Genomic DNA, 18,671 nt, shown 5'->3' on the forward strand with positions numbered 1-18,671 from the left:
AAAAGAGAAAGGAATATACCTTTTTTTTGGTGGTACAAATCACCTGCACAAAATCTGACCATGTATTAAGGCATAAAAACCTCACAATCAAATGCAGAAAGTCAGAAATACTAAATGCATCCTTTTCAGATCATGATGCAATAAAAATTATCTGTAATAAAGGGTCATGGAAAGATAGGCAAAAACTAATTGGAAATTAAATAACCTAATCCTAAAGAATGAGTGAGTCAAAGAACAAATCATAGAAACAATAATTTCATAAAGAGAATGACAATAATGAGACAACATACCAAAACTTATGGCATGCAGCCAAAGCAGTTCTTAGGGAAAACTTTATATCTCTACATGCTTTCATGAATAAAATAGCCAAAGAGGAGATCAATGAATTGGGCATGCAACTAAAAAATCATGAAGATAGTATGGTGTAGCAGGTAGAAAATGAATTTAGAGTCTGGAAGATCTAGATTCAGTTTCTGCCTCTGACCTTGGCAAGTTACTTAAGCTTTCAGGCCTCAGTTTCTTTAACTGTAAAGTAAGAGATTTGTACTCTATGAAAAACCTTCCCAACTCTACATCTACTATCTTATGATCATGATGCATCCAGGAAGATAAGGTGTGTCCTGATTTGTGGACCACAGACTGGCCTGTCTTAGACATGGAGTTGGCTTGTCACACGCTACAATGCTAGGAAAAAAATCTCCATCACTGCTAAATTTCATGGCCTTTTCAGTCATTCTTTCTTGACTTCTTTGCTGCTTTTGACATGGTTGACTATCACTTTCTCCCTTGGCTTTCATGACATTCTTCTCTCTTACCACTGATAATCATTCTAAAGCTAGGGAGGTCCAGGAGCCCTTGGCAGGAGCCCCTTGGAGTACCAGTTTCAGAGTGTAGTAGGTTTAAGGTTTTGAGAGAGGACAGGGAAAAGGAAAGGAAAGGGGAGGGGAGGGGAGGGAAGGGGAGGAAAGGGAGGGGAAGGAAAGGAGGCAGAAAAACCCAGGTCAACTGGGCAAATTTTGGCCATCCAAATTTACCTTTCTTTGGAGAGGAGAATGGGAGGGAGAGGCAGACAGGAGAGTAGAAGGTGAACTACCCAGCTGGCATTTAGTCAGCTGCATCTACTCACAGGATCATGTTTGTCCCACCCAGCCTGATGTCTTTGTTTTTCTTGACCTCATTAAAGGGACCATATCCTGGCTACTTCTTAAACAGGCCTATTCAATGAATGGATGTTGCCTCACCCTAAGTGAGTACCTGCAAAGACCTTGGCCTAAAGGGTCCAAGGTCTCACAATGCATCCTGGCCCATCTCCAGTCATCCTGAGGAGTATCAGGTCACTGGATTCAGGTGGCTCTGGAGGAGAAGTGAGGCTGGTGACCTGCACAGCCCTCCTTCTCTCAAAACAAAGTCAAGTGCAAGTCATGTCATCATTTCTCTGATGGCATGGTCTTCTTCGGAAACAAAGAACAAACACAATCTCTCTTACCTGTATGATGGCTTCTTGGTTTAGTCTGCTGTACTTTCATCTATTTCTCCAACTCACTAACTCTGGGTGGCCCCCAAAGCTGGAGCCTGTGCTCTCCATATCTGTCTGTCTCTTTCTCTCCCTCCTCTTTCCCCTCTCGTCTTCTTTCCTTCCTCCTCCCTCCTGTCCTTTTTTCCTTCCTCTTTCTTTTTTTCTTTCCCCTTCTCTCTCTCCCAATATCCTCCCTCCCAATTGAATACTTCCTTAAAAGAGAGTATAGTTAAGCAAAAACAAATCAATATATTGACTGAGTGGGATAGGTTTAGTGAAGACTTCTCAGATTGTAATTCTTCTCCCAGGGGTGAGGTAAGGCCTAAAGGCTCAAGGTTACAATATTTTTAGAATAGAATAGTTCCATATAAGGATATAAAACTGTGTAGTGTATTAGGGTCTCAATAATTGGACAAAACTTACATAATTCCTCGATGTCTTCATTTCAAAAGGGATTGGTTAGATTTCGTGTCTAGAATGTAAGATCATATTCTCAGCTAATGAGGATAATGGTCAGTGGGGGAGGAAGGACTTGCGTTAGTATCTATATAAATCACTGCCCTTTTCTTTGTCTGCGGCTTTTCTACTCCTACAGGTTAGCCCCGCTTCTCAAGAATCGAATAAATCACTTTTCTGTCATCACTTTGAGAGGCCTCTGAGTAATTGATTTATGCAGGGACCTGAGCCATCCCACACATTGACCATATCAGACTGTGTATATCTCTTTCTGCCCCATAGGGCACCATTTCTCTATTGAGAATCTCTATCTTTAATACCAAAGCTCTCACCAACAAGGAAACCTATTCTGGTTTGTCTGATTATGAACACTTTTCTTCCCCCAAAATCTTTCTATTTAATTATCTTAGTGTGAAACCATATTTTAAAACTTCATTTTGTCTCTCTGAAAATAATTAAAAAATAGTGTTCTTCTCTAAAGGCAGATAGGTGGTACAGTGGATGGAATGCTGAGCTAGATATCAGAAAGATCTGAATTCAAATTTGACCTCAGACACTTACAAGCTCTGTGACCATGGGCAAAGTCATTTAACCTCCATGCCTCAGTTTCCTCAACTGCAAAATGGGAACAATAATAGTGCCTACCTCCTAGGGCTGTTATAAAGATAGAAGAATATTTGTAAAAAGCTTGACTTAGCACAATGCCTGACATGTGGTAGATTCTTAATAGATGCTTGTTCCCTTCCTTTCATTTCCAGACTTCTGGGAAAAGCCCCCTGGAAAGGTGGGTGATAGGACAACCACAAAAGAGCCTTTCTTAGCAAAATGGATTAAGGATGGTCTCAAATAGTTTAACATAGAATAACTCTTGATTTATTCATATCTTTGCCTTCCCTACCCCGAAAGCCATGGGGTTACAGATCCACCCAAAGGCAATGTCTTCTTTACCATTAGACCCACTCTTTTCCAAGGAAAAAGGATTAAGATATGCATGGGAGAGAAAGAAGTACCTTTGCTTAACTCCAGGAGTAGGGGAAAGTGCATGGAGACTTGGTTACTCAATAATTTTAGAAAGTTAATCCAAACTGCATTTTAACATATTTTTTCAGGATTCCTGTAATTGAAGTCTTCTTGGGGCAGATTCATGTCAGAAGGTAATTGTGTCTGTGCCATTTCGGATATGTCTCTTTCCAAACTAGAAGTGTTTTGGATATGGATGAATGCAAAATTACACTATTTCTGACAGAACTGAGGCTGAAAACACATAGGACAGCATTAATGTTTTTTTCTTTGACATATGTATAATATCATTTTAGGATTTTTCTGAAACCACCCTGCCAGTTATTTCTTATAGGGAAATAACATTCTATTACATTCATATCCCATCATTTCAAATTCACCCAATTTGAACCTTTCAAATACACAGCCAAATTCACCCAGTTTGAACCTTCGGTTCACCCAACTGAGGGCACCACCTTTTGTTTCTAGTTTTGGGTTACAACAAAAGAACTGCTATAAATATTTACGTCCACAGTGGCCCTTTTCTCTCTTTTTTTGTACTCTTTGGGGTATAGTCCTAATAGCGATATTACTAGGTCAAATGATATGCAGACTTTAGTTTTTTGGGACATAGTTCCAAACTGATTTCCAGAATGGCTGGACCAGTTCACAACTCTACCATTCTCCTGATGTGACTTTCTCCCCATAGCGCCTCTAATAATTGTCATTTTCAGTTTTTGTCATCTTTATCAATCTCAAAAGTGTGAGGGAGAACCTCAGAGTCCTCTAACTATTAGTGATTTGGAGTATTTTTTGGTATGTTTGTTGATAGTTTATATTTCTTCCTTATATCTTTTGACCATTTTTTTCCTTGAGGAATGGCATCATTGTTATATGCTTCAATCAGTTCCTTATTTTGGATATCAGAGTTTAATCAGAGAAATTTGTTATGAAAATATTTTTCCCATGTAACTGTATCTTTTAATTTTAGTTGCACTGATTTGGTTTATCCAAAAATTTTTCAATGTTAAGCAACCAAAATGGTCCATGTCTCTTTTATAATCCTCTCACTGGCTGTTCTCCACTCCTGGCATGCTTTCCTTCCTCCTCTCTGCCGCCTAGTTTCCTTCAAGTCCAGCCAGAATCCCACCTTCCATGAGAAGCCTTTCCTGATCCTCTTTCATGCTAGTTCTTTCCCTCTATTCACCTCCAGCTTATCCTGTATATATCTTGTTTGCTTTCATGGGGCCTCCTCTGTTAGACTGTCAGCACCTTGAGGGTAGGGAATGTCTTTTGCTTTTGTTTGTGTCCGCAGAGCCTGGCACACAGCAGATTCTTAATACAAGCTTACTGACAGACTATGCCTATCATTTTATCATTAGATAAGCATCTTTCTCTTCTAGCTCTCACCGCCTTGGTTGTCGGCCACAGCTTAGGGAGACTAGGTATCAACTCCACAAGTACTTTTTATAAGTAGGGACCCTTTATGTGCCAGGCATTCTGCTGGGTCCTGGAAACACAAAGACAAAAATCAAACTGGCCCTGCCCTGATGACACGTACACAAACAATTTCACACAAGTTAAATACAGAATGTACATAGGATCACCAGTCTGGAGCTGGAAAGAATCTTAGGGGCTCTCTAGTTCAATACCCTCCTTTTACAGATCAGGAAACTGAGGCCCAGAAAAGTTAAGTGACTAGGCCAAGGTCACCCAGGTAATGACAGTGGTGAGATCTTATACAGGATATGCGTGGTGGTCTTCCATTGCTGAAGACCATGCCATAAGAGAAACAATGACAGGACTTGACTGTTTTGAGTGAGGGAGGGCTGTGCAGGTCACCAGCCTCACTTCTCCTCCAGAGCCATCTGGATCCAGTGATCAGATATTCATCAGGATGACTGGACATGACCCAGGATGAGGCAGTTGGGGTTAAGTGACTTGCCCAAGGTCACTCAGTGAGCGTCAAGTGTCTGAGGTGAGATTGGAACTCAGGTCCTCCTGACTCCTGCACTGGTGCTCTATCCACTGCACCGCCTAGCTGCCCCTCAATATATGTCTTATACAAAGATAGTGTTTTCCCCATTATACCGTGTCACCTATCAACATCAATTTATATAAGATATATACCAAATAAACACAAGGTAATTTTGGGGGGCAAATGGGGGGGATCAGGAAACACTTCACACAGAAAGTGTCAACTGAGCAGTTCTGGAGGAAACAAAGGATCTCAGGAAATGGAGGTGAATGAGGTGAAGTAAGAGTGAATTCCAGGGACGGGGGACACGCAGTATCGGGGAGAAGCCATGGCAGGGCGATGGACAGCAGGTGTCACACGTCTGTCAGGGCTGCAGAGCGGAAGAAGGGGGTGCACACCCACGTGGACGTACCCTGATACAGGTGTGCTGTGGGTGTGTGCATACCCATACACACATACGCGGGGCCTGGAGTCAGGAAGACAACTTCCGGAGCTGAAATCCGGCCTCCGAGTGACCCTGGGCAGGCCACTTGACCCTGTTGGCCTCAGTTTCCTCAAGTTCATAGAGGGCTTGTCTTTGATGGGGGAGGCAGCAGGGAAACCACAGCGGGTTGGGGAGGGGCCCTTCAACCTGGCAGGAGTCCTCTAATGACAGCCTTTCTTCCCAGAAGTCCCATCCACCCCCCACGTGGGCTCCGAGCCCTCCTGGCTGTGCCAGGGACCCTGTGGACCGCTGGCTTTGTCCTCCTCTATAAGCTTGGTGAGCGGCAGGTCCTCAGTTTCCCCCTTCGCAAAGTGGTCCATCGAGGGAGCTGCCCCTGATCTGCTGTGACCCCGCAGCTCCCTTCCTTCTTGTGAGCCTTGGTTTCCTTCTGAAATGGGGGCATGACTGAATGGTCTGGAGATCCCCCTCATCCAGAGAGACACATGATGCAGTGGAGAACACTGGATTTGGTATCAGAGGATCAGGGTCTGAATCCTGGCCCTGCCACTAAATGGCCCTTGCTGTGGTGCCAGTCACTTCCCTGGGCCTCCTTTGTGAGATAAGAGATTGATCCCAGTGCTGTGAAGGTCTTTAGCAGGGAGGGGAAGGTTGCTGGAGGAGGGTGGGTACCTGAGATTCCTGGCTCAGCTCTCCCACCATGTCCTGTGTCTATCCCCTGCCCAGGTGAACAGGGGGCCATCAGCCTGTTCCCTCTCTTTTTGCTGGACCAGGGTGTGTCAGCTGCAGAAGTGGGGTTATGGAACGGGATGGTGGCTGTAGGCTTCTCCATTGCTGGCTCTGCCCTAGGTGGGCTCCTTCTTGCCAGGCACAGGTGAGAAGCATCATAGAGGTGAAGGGCAAAGGGGTGGTTGGGCCAAGGCTGACCCTCACTGAGCCCCCCTCCACCTCTGCCCAGGCAGCCCCTGGCTCTCCTGAAGCCCTTTCTGCAGCTGCGCATTGGGGCCCTGGCCTTCCAGATGCCTCTGCTCTCCTGCTTCCCTAGCTCCAGTCTTGGAGGCCTCTTGAAAGGTGAGGAAGAAAAGGAAGAGGGCAGGCAGAGATGCTGCAGGAAGAAACTGGACTGTAGATGGTGAGGTCACTCAGGGTAGACTTTGGGGAGGCACAGAAGGCTGCAAGGGGACTGTCAGCTGGCACTGACCCTCATGGGCTGCCTTGGTGAGCCTTGGTCCCCAGCACTTTCTGAGTGGAACTGTGACCACCCTCACCTTTGTTCTTATGATGCACTACAGCCAACGAGCCCATGGCTCCATCCAGGTACTGGGGGTGTGGGGGAGGTGATATACTTGGGTCCCCTGGATTAACAAGCTCCTTGAAATGCAGATGAGGCTGCTCCTTCCCCAAGATGACAAAGACCTTACATGAATGGCAGCCAAGGCACACCCCAAATGGCAGAACCACTCACCCTGGGAAGTCTTTTTGTTCTGGGACCCTTGCAGTACCCAAGGGAGTCCTTTTGATGTGGGAAGGGGAGGTGCATGTTAGGATTGGTAATTTCTAGGGGAAATGTGGTGCATTGTGAGACCTTGGGATTCCTTTAGGCTCTACTCTCTCCTCTCCCCAGTCCACTCACTACAGCTTTCTGGCCACCCTGGGGCTGCTGGGGAAGTTGCTGCTGACCACAGGGGCTGGAGCCCTGGCAGATGGACTGGGCCTGGGGCTCTGCTTCACACTGTTCATTGCCCTTTCCCTGGTGGCCTTGCTCTATCTGGACTTGGCTCCCAGTCATCTGGCTTGAACAAGGAGAGGAAACAAAGGGAACATTCCCTCATCCCCTGCTTCCCACACCCCAAACTGGGGCTGGGCCCTGGACCTATTTTTGGTATCATTAAAAACAAATCCATGCACTTTTTATTTCCTGCTTTGAGGATTGTCCTTTCTCCTCTTAGACAGTAAAGGGTGGTTGGGCATGTTTCTAGTCCAGTACCACATGCTTCTTTCCTAGCAGAAAGCAGGTACCTGATTGGCCAACACTTTTCCTCACTGAGGATGGCAAGAACTGTCTGATGGAAATGATGAGATGAAACCCTTTCAGGCTTGTTTCCAGGCAAGAATCTCTCTTGTAGCTAGGCAGAGCAGACTGGGGAAGCTCACATGCAGGTATTTCCGCCAGAATCGACGGTCCCTCCCATACACCTCTGCTGGGTAACAGGGACTTCCTGTGGGCATGAGATGGGGCATGAGTGCATACAGTGGCATGTGACCCAGGACCAAGAAGCTTATTACCACCCTACCACCACCTTGGAAACTCAAGTGGTCCCATACACACTGATGTCCCCTGTGGACCCAGAGAAAGTAGGAACTCCTGTTAGAGGATCTGGTGCTGAGAACTGCTCAGGGACATTGGGTTGGGTCCTAGTGATGGGTAATAAGAAGAAGGCAAACAGGCATTATGGGTGCAGGAAACCCAGCTCTCACCAATGCCATGGAAGATCCTGGCAACAGCTCTGCCTGAGAACTTTTCTTCCTGCCGGATGGACAGCAGATGGCGAACATCAGAGCAGATTGAACTCTCCCAGTCCTGGAGCTAGGTGTGCAGGAGGGTAAATAGGAGAAGTTAGATCAGACTGACCAGGCTTCCCATCTCCTTCCACCAGACAGGCAGACGGCTCAGGGCACTAGGCAACTGGGCTAGAGCAAATAATGGATAGCATCTTAAAGAACAATTTCCAGCTTAATTAGAATGTAAGACCCCGTTGTTGTTCAGTCATGTCTGACTCTTTATGACCCCATTTAGGGTTTTCTTGGCAAAGATACCAGGGTGGTTTGCCATTTCCTTCTCCAGCTCATTTTATAGATGAGGAACTGAGGCAAACAGTGTTAAGTGGCTTGCCCAGGGTCATACAGCTAGCGTCTGAGGCCAGATTTGAACTGAAGGAGATAAGTATGCCTGACTTCAGGCCTGGTACTCTATCCACTGTACCACCTAGCTGCCCTATAGTGCCCCTTCTCCCTCCCCAGTTTACTCATTCTGTCAGCCTTTTCTGGTCAGACTTATTCCTGGCTCTGTATTGTCTAAGATTCAGAGTTTCATGCCTCTCTTCCATAAAGACCCTCTGATCACCCTCCTTAGAGGAGGAGACCCATGTCAAACTTCTTAAGTGAGTCATGTTTTCCCACCAGACTGGAGGCCTGTCCTTGTTTTTTCCCCACAGGGCACCCAAGGGAGGGGCTGTGACTGGAGACTAGTGACACTCACTCTGGCCTGACCAAAGTCATGGTCTTGCTCATTGATTTCCCTGAAGGGACCCTCAACAAGCGCTGCTGTCCCCTCCTCAAAGTAACGGGTGAGCAAGATCTTCAGCTGGTCACTCCTTTCTTCATCTACATATTCCATGCAGGGCCCACAGTTGGGGAACGCCACCCTAAGAAGAAGGGCAGAACACAAACTAAGTAAGACAGCCACAGGGTTTCTAAGTGATGTGCACAGATGCCCCACCTGCCAGTGATTCTGCCGCCACCCACTAGAGGCCCAGCCCCCATGAACTGCATTGAAGGGGTAGGACCCTCACTCTCCTTCCAGCCCTTAGGAGAGAAAGCTTTCAGAAAGAGACCTGGGGGGCCAACACTGTCTTCAGCTCCTGGTTCCTAATTTCCCATCACCTTTGGAAGGCCTGGAAGGTGGCCCGTAACTGGGCCAGAGCTTCTCTTTCTCGGGCTTGAATACGCTGGTGCAGAAAGTCACAGATTTCATCCAGCTCAAAGGCTGTCAGGTCCCCTGGGGACTGCAGGTGGAATGACAGGTCCTTATACTCCACTAGGACCCCTGTACGTCGAGGAGCTCCTGCATCAAGGGAAGGCACAGGGGTCACTCAGGTAACATGGGAATAGTCATCATTTTTAATCCTAACTACCCAGAGGTCCCATCCCAGACACAGTCCCTTCTGTTCCCATTCCCCCCAAGAGGGCCCTATCAGGAAGCATTTCCACCTGGAATATAAATATCGAGGGAATAGGAAGCCTCATTTTGAGATGTTCAGCCACATCTTAGGTCTGAAAGGCTGAATGGAGAAGAGGCCAAGACATAGGAGGGGAACAGGGTAGGTACAGAGTTAGAGCCCATATATGCCCTCTTACTCTTTCCAGGCGCTACCTCCCACAGCAGCTGGTTCAGTGTCCGTCGCACAAGGGCTGCTTCCCAGCCCATCAAGTCAGCCAGGTCCACCACGTTGAAATCTAGGGAGCTCCTACCTTTGGCTGCCTGCTGTCGAGCGAGGGCCACGGCCACGGGGGGGCACCTGCCATGGGGCAGGAGGGAGAAAGAGATCTGCTTTGGCTCTTCAGCCCCCAAAATAACCACTCCTGAACTTACCACCACCTTTAAAAAGGTACTTTCCCTGGTCCTCTAGGTGATGCCAAACACAATGAACAGATTTGAGTTCTACCTTTATTCAATGGCATCCTCCACCCAATGCCACTAATGTGAGGCTGAATCTCAGGCCAGAGGTAGATGTGATTCAGAGCCACCCACCTCTTGTGCGAGGTTGGCCATGTGGTCTCCTTACCTCTTGGCCAAGTCCTGGAGCTGTGGGAGCCCACCATAGCATTTCAGATGGCAAGCAGCGAAGGTTGGGGCCAGCAGTTTTAGCCAATTTCTAGGATGTAGCTCTAGATAGCAGAGCAGTGTCTCGATGGCTGGTGCAGTACAAAAAAGGAGCTGCTGTGAGAGGCATGAGACCCAGAACCCAGGTCCTGCCCTTTCCCATAGGGCCTAGGCTATTGACAGAGATAAGGCCTGTTTCACTTACTTCTATCTGTGACTGGCAGCTAGTTTCATGGGGAGGAAGGAGGAGACCAAAACAGTATCAGAGAAAGGTTGACCAATGTGCATGCTACTTGTGTCACTGGGAGCAAATCCCCTGACTCTCCAGGCCCATTTTTCAATTCATTTATTCCCATGTACAAAATGAGGGGTTAGATTTCAAGTCTTCTCCATTAACTCTCCCTCCAGGTCATGTCTACTAACTGTGGGTGCCTTGAAGACTTCTCTTAAACTCTTTTCCTTGGTGACCTCATCAGCTACCAGAGATTCAATTATCTCTATGCCGATGACTCTCATATCTACATATCTAGCCCTAATTTCCATCTTTAATACCATTGGACACCCAAAACAACCCACATATCTTTCCTCTCAACCTCTTCCCCTCTTCTACTGTTCCTATCTTAGTGGAGACTGTCAAGGGTACCGCCATCCTCCCAGTCACCCTGCTTTGCAACCTACACTCATCCTCAAGACCTCCTTCTCATTTTCCCTGTCCAGTTTGTTGCCAAATCTGTCCACTCTACCTTCACTGTTTCTCTTGTGCCTCCTCTAACATTTCCCTCCTCCCCCCAGATGGAGGCCCTCATCATCTCATGTCTAGATTCTTGCTGGTTGGTCTCCCTGCCTTGTCTCTTATCTTCCTCCATTCTGCTGTGGGGATGCCACGGGTCTGACCATGTCATCTTTCCCAGAATTCAGTGGCTGGCTCCCTTTTACCTCTAGGATCAAATACAAAGCTTATATTCATAATCCAGCTCCCTCTTACCTTTCCATACTTCTTACACCACACTACCCCCATACTCTGTGATCCAGTGACACTGGCCTCCTTGTGGTTCTTCACATAAGACACCCCAATTTCTCCCCATCCATTTTCACCTGCCTGGAATTCTCTATGTTTCCTTCCCTGGCTTCCTTCAAATCCCAGATTAAGTCCCACTTTCTACGAGAAGTCTTTCCTGATTCCCCTTAATATAACTGCCTTCTTTCTCTTGATCATCTCTAATTTATCTGGAATATATCTTGTTTGCACAGTTGTTTGCATGTGGTCTCCCCCATTAGTCTGTTGAGCTTCCTGACAGCAGAGATTTTTTTTTTCACCTTTGTTTGTATCCCCAGCGCTTAGCACAGGGCTTGGCACATAGTAGGTGCTTAATCAATGCTTGCTGACTTGACTAGATGGCCTTTAAAGTCTTTTCCAGCTCTATGATCCTCTGAAATGAATGACATGGGGAAAGAGCACTGTCCTCAAGATGGGGCCGGGGCATTTTAGTCCTATTTCTGACACTAACCATGGGCAAACCACTCAGGTTTCCTGACCTTCCATATTCTCATCTGTAACATTTGTATTAGTTTTAATAGAGTTGAAAAAGCTATAGAAATAGAAGAGATTCTTGTTCATAATAACTAAGGGAAACCAGGACAAGGGCCTGTCTGTCCAGGAGACAAAATTTTAGGGTCTTACCCTCTTCACGCATGTCCAGAGCCTCTACCATCTGCTGAACAGAGAGGGCACGCTCATGGCCTGGGCAGGCTCTCTGCACACTGGCAGGAACCTCACTTTCTTCCTGGGGACCAGCATTCTGCATTCCCCCTCCTCCTGAGGTGGGCACTTCCTGCAGCTCTTGCCTATGGGGAGTAGAGCTTTCCTTCTCCAAGGCCTCCCCATTGCTCACCTCAGCATCCTGTAGGAAGACACCTCCCCACCCCAACAAAGTCACCAAGGCTCCCCAAGTGAAGATCCTTACCCATAGGTCTATAGGACACATAGAAGCAGGGGCTGAAGAAGCACCTGGGTTGACCCCCAAGTCCCCACCCCATCCCATGTTGATCCCTCTTGCTCCCAAGGCTCAGCTTGGGACGTGGACTCCAGCATTGATGGTCTTCCCATCCTCAAACTCACCAGTACTTGCAGCTTCTGGAGAACCTTTGAACAGGTGCATGGGGGAAACACCTTGTGCACCAGTTTCTTTACAGTCAGGTAGTCTACAGTGTCAGCATAGATGTGCTTGCGCAGTTCTCGGAGGTCTTCTCCCTGTAGTGAGGAGAGAAGTGGGTCAGACAGTCCTCTTCCCAAGTGTTCTTACTAAAGAGGAATCAAGGAGTGCCCAAGATCATGAATCGTAAGGCAATGCAAGTGGGTCATGGGACAGGGCCCAGGGCCAGGGACTTGAAAGGGAACTTGACACCACCATGCCTCCCAAGGCCTTTGGGGAACTGAGGGGGAAATACTGAAGGGCAGAAATAAAGTCTGGAGGAGCCAGGCATTGACTGACTGACACACTGACCTGGGGCTGCAAGAAGACGTGGCAGTGGGCAGGCAGCCCATCTCTCCCGGCCCGACCAATCTCCTGCACATAACTCTCAATGCTTCCAGGGAGCCCGTGGTGCAGCACAGCTCGTACATCTGGCCGGTCCAGCCCCATCCCAAATGCTACTGTAGCTACCACCACCCGCAGCCGGCCCTGCATGAAGGCCCTCTGTACCCGCCGACGCTCTGAGGCTGACAGGCCTGCATGATATGCTTCTGCCACAGCCTCTGGCAGCTGCCCTACAAAAAGGAACACGGACGTTGGGATGTTGTTATTTACTAATAACACATCACATGCACAAAAAACTGTGATGATGAACAATCATAGTATTTACATAGCACTTTAGGGCAAGTAGTACTATTTCCATTTGACACAGGAAGACATATACTTGGAAAGAATCATAGAATCTCAGAATCTGGAGACCATCTAGTAGAGACGCCTCATTTAACAAAGGTAGAAGTTGCTGGCACAGAAATGAGGGGGCTCACTACAGTCACACAGCTGGTAGCTGCAGAGGTGGAATTCAAACTCTGGTCTTCTGGTCCCAGGGTTAGTGCTGACACTCACATCCAGGCGCTTTGGCATCTTATCCCACTATACTGCAGTGCCTAGAAGCCAGATCAGGGAAGGATTCCTAGGGGAGCTGAGGCTGGATGCTTTGTGGGAAAAGCCCCCCTTCCCTAAAAGGGGTGTGTTTGGGCTTTGACCTAAAGCTCCGGCTCTGACCTAGGGAAGAATGCTTTGAGGGTCCAGGGGTCAGACCAAGACATAGGGAGCTAAGGCCTTGGGACTCTCTCTCACCTTGGCTGAGCTTGTATGCTTGGCTTCTTCTCTTGGGGGAGGGGCTAGGACTAGAAGGACCTGCCATGGCTGGTGGGAGTAGAGTATTTTCCCCATTCTTGACGTTGTTATCTCACTTATCTGGGCTTTGGTTAACTGATGTGTCAAGTGAGGAGGTTACACCAGGTAGTTGGTGATGCAGTGGAGAGAGCACAGGGGCCTGGAGTTGAAGAAGACCTGAGTTTGAATCCTGCCTCAGACACTGTTTGTGTGACATTGGGCAAGTCACTTAACCTGTTTCTGCCTTAGTCTCCTAGACTATAAAATGGGGATAGTAAGAGCACCCACCTCCCAGTGCTGTTGTAGGGACCAAATGAGATTTGTTAAGTGCTTTGCAAACTTTGTGGCACTATCGTCATTGTCTGATCATCAGGGCCTACTTCCCTCACCTCTGGGTCCTGGGGATTCCTCAGAACGTTTTAGAATCTGAGACTCCTGAAGACAAGTCCGAAGCAGCGCAGCCACACGTACAGTCTCATCCCTCCGGTTGCAGTACACAATGATGGATCCTAGACTTCCAAACCGTTCTCCCTTTAGCAGGGTCACAAGGGCCTGTGTAAAGAAAGGACCCTTCTCTTAGGGCTGATGGGAATCATACCTGGTTGTAACCTGGGGAAGCACATTAACAACCTCCTTTTTCATTTCTCTAGAAATGTTACTAAATAATACTTCTCCAGCCTAAAACCCTTTCCAGACTTTTTCTTCGTAGGCAAGTGGGTAGAACAAAAGTTAAAGGAAACAAGTTTTTTGGAGAACTGGATTAAAGATGATAGCCAAACTTGACTCTAATTAAGTTCATTGCTTTCCCTATCCCTGAAGGGGCAAGGGTTTGGACCAACCAGGGAACTGCCCTCTGTCACTGAAAGGCAGCCAGACAGTCTCAAACCCTACTGATTATTTGAGGAGCGGTTCAAGAGGAATGAAATGGGAACTTGATTTCTCAGCTCTTCTTGAATTCTTACCCACACTCTATTTTGCCATATTTTTCCCTTGTTCCAGATTCCTGTAAATGTCTCCTATAATTATCTTGGGACAGAGTCATGTTGGTAGGCATGGGGGATTATATCACTTTGGATATTTCTCTGTCCAAAGTAGAAATGGCTTGGATGTGGAATTAATGATAAATTAAATACATTTGTTTCTGATAGACTTGGGCCTTAAAATGCAGAGTACATGGGCGGAGCCAAGATGGCAGAGTAGAAAGACACCTATACTCCAGTGCTTCCCCTACAGCCCACAAAATACCTGTAAAAAATGACTCTCAACAAATTCTAGAGCAGCAGAAGCCACAGAACAACAGAGTGAAAGAGATTTCCAGCCAAAGGTAATCTGGAAGGCCGACAGGAAAGATCTATCTTACAGGATGCTGAGCCCAGCCCTGGCCACACACACACACACACACACACACACACACACACACACACACACACACACACACAGAGTCAGGGAGGAAAATACTGGAAGGAGAAAGGGAGAAATGGAATGGGGCAGGCTATAACTCATAAAAGAGATAAGAAAAATCTTGTTCAGTGAAGGAAAAAAGAGAGGAGGTGAGAGGGGAAAAGTGAAGCTTACTCTCTCCACATACGGCTTAAGGAGGGAATAACATGCTCACTAAATTTGGTATGAAAATCTATCTTACTCTACAGGAAAGTAGGGAAGAAGGGGACAAGTGGGGTGAGAGGGATGATAGAAGGGATGGCAATGGGAGAAGGGAATAACTAGAAGTAAACACTTTTGGGAGGGAACAAGGTCAAATGAGGGAATAAAAAAATAAGGGAGGATAGGGTAGGCTAGAGGGTAATATAGTTAGTATTACACAACATGATTATTATGGAAATCTTTTGAAAATGACACATATATAGCCTGTATTGAATTGCTTGCCTTCTCAGTGGGGATGGGGAGGGAGAGAAATTGGAATTCAAAGTATTAGAAATGAATGTTGACAATTATTATTGCATATAACTGGGAAATAAGAAATACAGGTAATGGGGTATAGAAATTTATCTTGCCCTAAAAGAAAAGAGAGAAGATGGGGATAAGGGAAGGGTGGGGTGTGATCGAAGGGAGGGGTAATCAGAATGCAAGATGTTATGGGGTGGGGGCAGGGGAGAGATGGGGAGAAAAACTGGAACTCAAAATTTTGTGGAAATGAATGTTGAAATCTAAAAATAAATAGAATATAAAAAAAAATGCAAAGTACAGTCTCAGTAGTAATATTGTACTATGACAGATTACCTCACTCATCTGAGCTCTAGGTCCAACTATCTGCTTGAGAGCTCTACTTGGATTTCCTGTGGTACCTCCAACTCAACAGTTCCATAAAAGAATTTACCCAACTCCCCTCAAAACCCAATCTGGCTTCTCTCATTGCTACCACCATCCTCCAAGTCACTCAGGCTTGAAACTTTGGAATCAGGTTCTGTGAGGCAGAGGAATGAAGATGGAGTGCATTCTAGGCATGGGGGCAGCCTGTGCAAAAGTGAGGTTTGAAAAGACAACTAGGGAGTGAGCTGCTGAAAGGGGTAAAGGGAAGGCAGGCATTCCTGGAATAAGGAACATCATGAGCAAAGGCAGGAAATGTTCAAGGGACAGAGAGCAGAGTGGCTTGTCAGAGGTTCAGATTATATAGAGAGGAATGATGGAAGATAGGGGAGTGTCAGGCCATGAAGAACCTTGAATACTAGTCAAAAAGGTAAGAACTTATCAGTAGGCATTAGGGAGACAGTGAAGGGTTTTGAGCAAGAAAGGACTTGTCTTAAGGGCTCACTAGCTGTGACTGTAGGCAAGCCATAACTTCTCAGAGTCCCAGTCTCCTCTGGGAAACAAGAGTGATACCTGCACCACATAGCTCACAGGCCTGTTGTGAGGAAGGCACCATAGACATCTGAGTTAGGGTTATGCAGAAGGAATATCTATCTGGTAGGGTGTAGACTGCAGGCAGAATCCAGGTGAGTGAGTGGTCCAAAAGTAAGTAGGCCAGTTTGGCTGGAGCATAGAGTACTGGTGGTAAGTAGAAGGAAATAAGTTTACAGAGTCTGTTGGAGGATACAGACATTAGCTAGAGGTGAGGAAATTGGCCTCAGGAAGCCAAATAGGACGGGGAGAGCAGCATAGACATATGTTTTACTAGTAGAAGGTAGAGCCAGCTGGCAGACGTTTCATCTGTCCCAAGAGGAGCTTTGTCTTTTTCTGAGCCGGAAGTTCAGAATGAGACCACAGCTGCACCAGGGGAAGAGAGAGAACCCTAAAACAATTAGGATCCCAAGTCTAGCAGAGCACTGGCCAACAGATGTGAAGGAAATACACATTGAGGGGTAAGAAGAAATAGTGTCTGGGTTCAGCGTCAGGTAGCCTGTGTGCCTCTCTTAATCGGAATAGCTCATCATCACAGAATGCTTTGGAATCTGCAAAGCACTTGTCTCACCACCTCCCAGTCTGGTAGGTAACATAAATACTGTTACCTCAGCTTTATAGACAAGAAATCTGGAGTTTGGGAGAATGAAGTCATAGTCACAGACCAGAGACCCTAGCCTAGGCTTCCTCACCTCAATAAAAAATGTTATAGAGACTCTACAGAGAATGATATCAGGATTTCTTAAACTTAGAAGGCTTCTCCCTTAACTCTTAGAAAAACTGGGACAAACTAAGTACAGTTGGGTGGGAGGTTCTGATTATAAACTGAAGGAGATTCCATCCCATAAGTCAAAGAGAAGATGCCAAACAAGATCATAAGGCTTGCTATTTGTGGAGGCTGAAAAAGTGGAGGAGCAGACAGCTAGGGATGGGTGACCCACATGGATAGTGAGCCACACAGGGTGATGAGGGAATATGGGGACATCTCAAAGGCTGGAAAGTGCTCCTGGCTGATGGAGGCTAGAATGAGGAAGAGCACCTGTACCTAAGATCCTAGAAAAGGAGACAGTACAGCTCATTCCCTGGATATTTTCTAACCTGAGAAGGAAAGGAATTTTCAGCTGGTTAACCAATAATCATTGAAGCTCCAATGAGTACATTTTGGTCAAAATATTGGACCTTTGTACCTTAAGACCTTCTTAGAAGAGCCTTTCTATCCTAAGATGAAGAAAGTTAGTGGTTAGTCCCACTCATTCCTTCAGTGTAATTTTATAAAGTTAATATGTGTGCAGGACACTTTGCTAAGTAAGCTCTGGGAAAACAAAGGCAGATACAATACAGATCTTGTTCAAGAAGATTACAATCTAAAAGCAGGAAGAACCAGTATACAAATCATGATGATGAAAGAAACAAAGTGTCACAAAAAATTTAATGAGGGCTCTGGGAAACTAAACTACCAAGGAAATGAAAAACAGAATACTCATGTATACCAAAAAAAATAATGGCACTGTCCATGGTAGGAAAAGACTGAAAACAAAAGGAATGTTTAATGACAAGGAACAGCTGAACATCTGGACACGTGAATGTAATGAGGGAGGGACTTGCAAAATTAAAACTTCTCCCAAGGTACTGAGAAACCACTGGGCAGTTTGAGGGGAAGATACAGCAGAAATGAATATATGTATTATGTTATTATCCCTGCTGGAATTTTACTTTCCTTCCTTACAAATCTCGGCCGTATAATGTCAAATACTCTCTCCTACTCTTGAACCCCCTACTACCTTGTCCCGTCACTGGTGATTTCTTTTTAAGCCCTAACCTTAGATTACTCTCATCATCTGCACCTTCAGTACTCATTCACATGCTGCTGGATGTAGCCAGAGGAATCACACAACTGAGCTGCGTGGATACACCATTACTTTCTGTTTTTTAGCTTTAAGTGGGCCCTCCCTGCAAGGCAATCCTTTTTATTGTTCTCTAAGAGATTCCCTATCTCACATAGAAGTTATTTCAAACCTTCTCTCTTCAAACCTTATATACCTTTTCCTCCCTCCCACACTCTCTGCAGCTAGCCTCATACTTTTCTATGATTGAAACTGTATGATAGGAGCTTCCTCTTCTAATAAGAATCCTTGATATCCATCACCCCCTATTCCTCCACTCTTGTCTCCTTTTTCCCAGCTTCTGATAAAGAGGTGACCTTTCCCTTTGTCAAAGTCAACCCCTCTCTACATGTACCCCCACCCCATCTCATTCTTCCTCCAATAAGCTGCCCTCTCAATCACTCCTACCTCTAATGTTCAATTTCTATCTACTAATTCTTCCCTACTGCCTTCAAACATATCTCACTCCCCACCCTCAAAAAAACTTTCATTAGATCCTATCATCTCCTTAAAAAGTTTACTGCATCTGCCCTCCCTTTCTTGGCCAAGCTCCTAGAGAAAGCTATCTAT

The 18,671-nt window shown here is 46.2% G+C and overlaps 1 protein-coding gene across 1 annotated transcript in view; it reads right to left on the reverse strand.

Moving 5' to 3' along the window:
- Nucleotides 1-7,279: 7,279 nt before the first annotated feature.
- The window catches only part of RECQL4 (RecQ like helicase 4), a 45,266-nt gene continuing 33,874 nt past the window's right edge, over nt 7,280-18,671 (reverse strand). Inside the window, exons 16-25 of the mRNA XM_072602764.1 lie at nt 13,752-13,914; nt 12,499-12,761; nt 12,114-12,245; nt 11,676-11,895; nt 9,957-10,086; nt 9,529-9,689; nt 9,055-9,235; nt 8,651-8,816; nt 7,870-7,978; nt 7,280-7,610 (exon numbers count right to left, since the gene is read on the reverse strand). Coding sequence (XP_072458865.1) covers nt 7,483-7,610; nt 7,870-7,978; nt 8,651-8,816; nt 9,055-9,235; nt 9,529-9,689; nt 9,957-10,086; nt 11,676-11,895; nt 12,114-12,245; nt 12,499-12,761; nt 13,752-13,914 — 1,653 coding nt within the window. The 3' untranslated portion in view covers nt 7,280-7,482. The remainder of the gene's footprint in view (nt 7,611-7,869; nt 7,979-8,650; nt 8,817-9,054; nt 9,236-9,528; nt 9,690-9,956; nt 10,087-11,675; nt 11,896-12,113; nt 12,246-12,498; nt 12,762-13,751; nt 13,915-18,671) is intronic.

This window comes from Notamacropus eugenii, chromosome 4 (genome assembly GCF_028372415.1).
Source record: "Notamacropus eugenii isolate mMacEug1 chromosome 4, mMacEug1.pri_v2, whole genome shotgun sequence".
Taxonomy (NCBI): Eukaryota; Metazoa; Chordata; class Mammalia; order Diprotodontia; family Macropodidae; genus Notamacropus; species Notamacropus eugenii.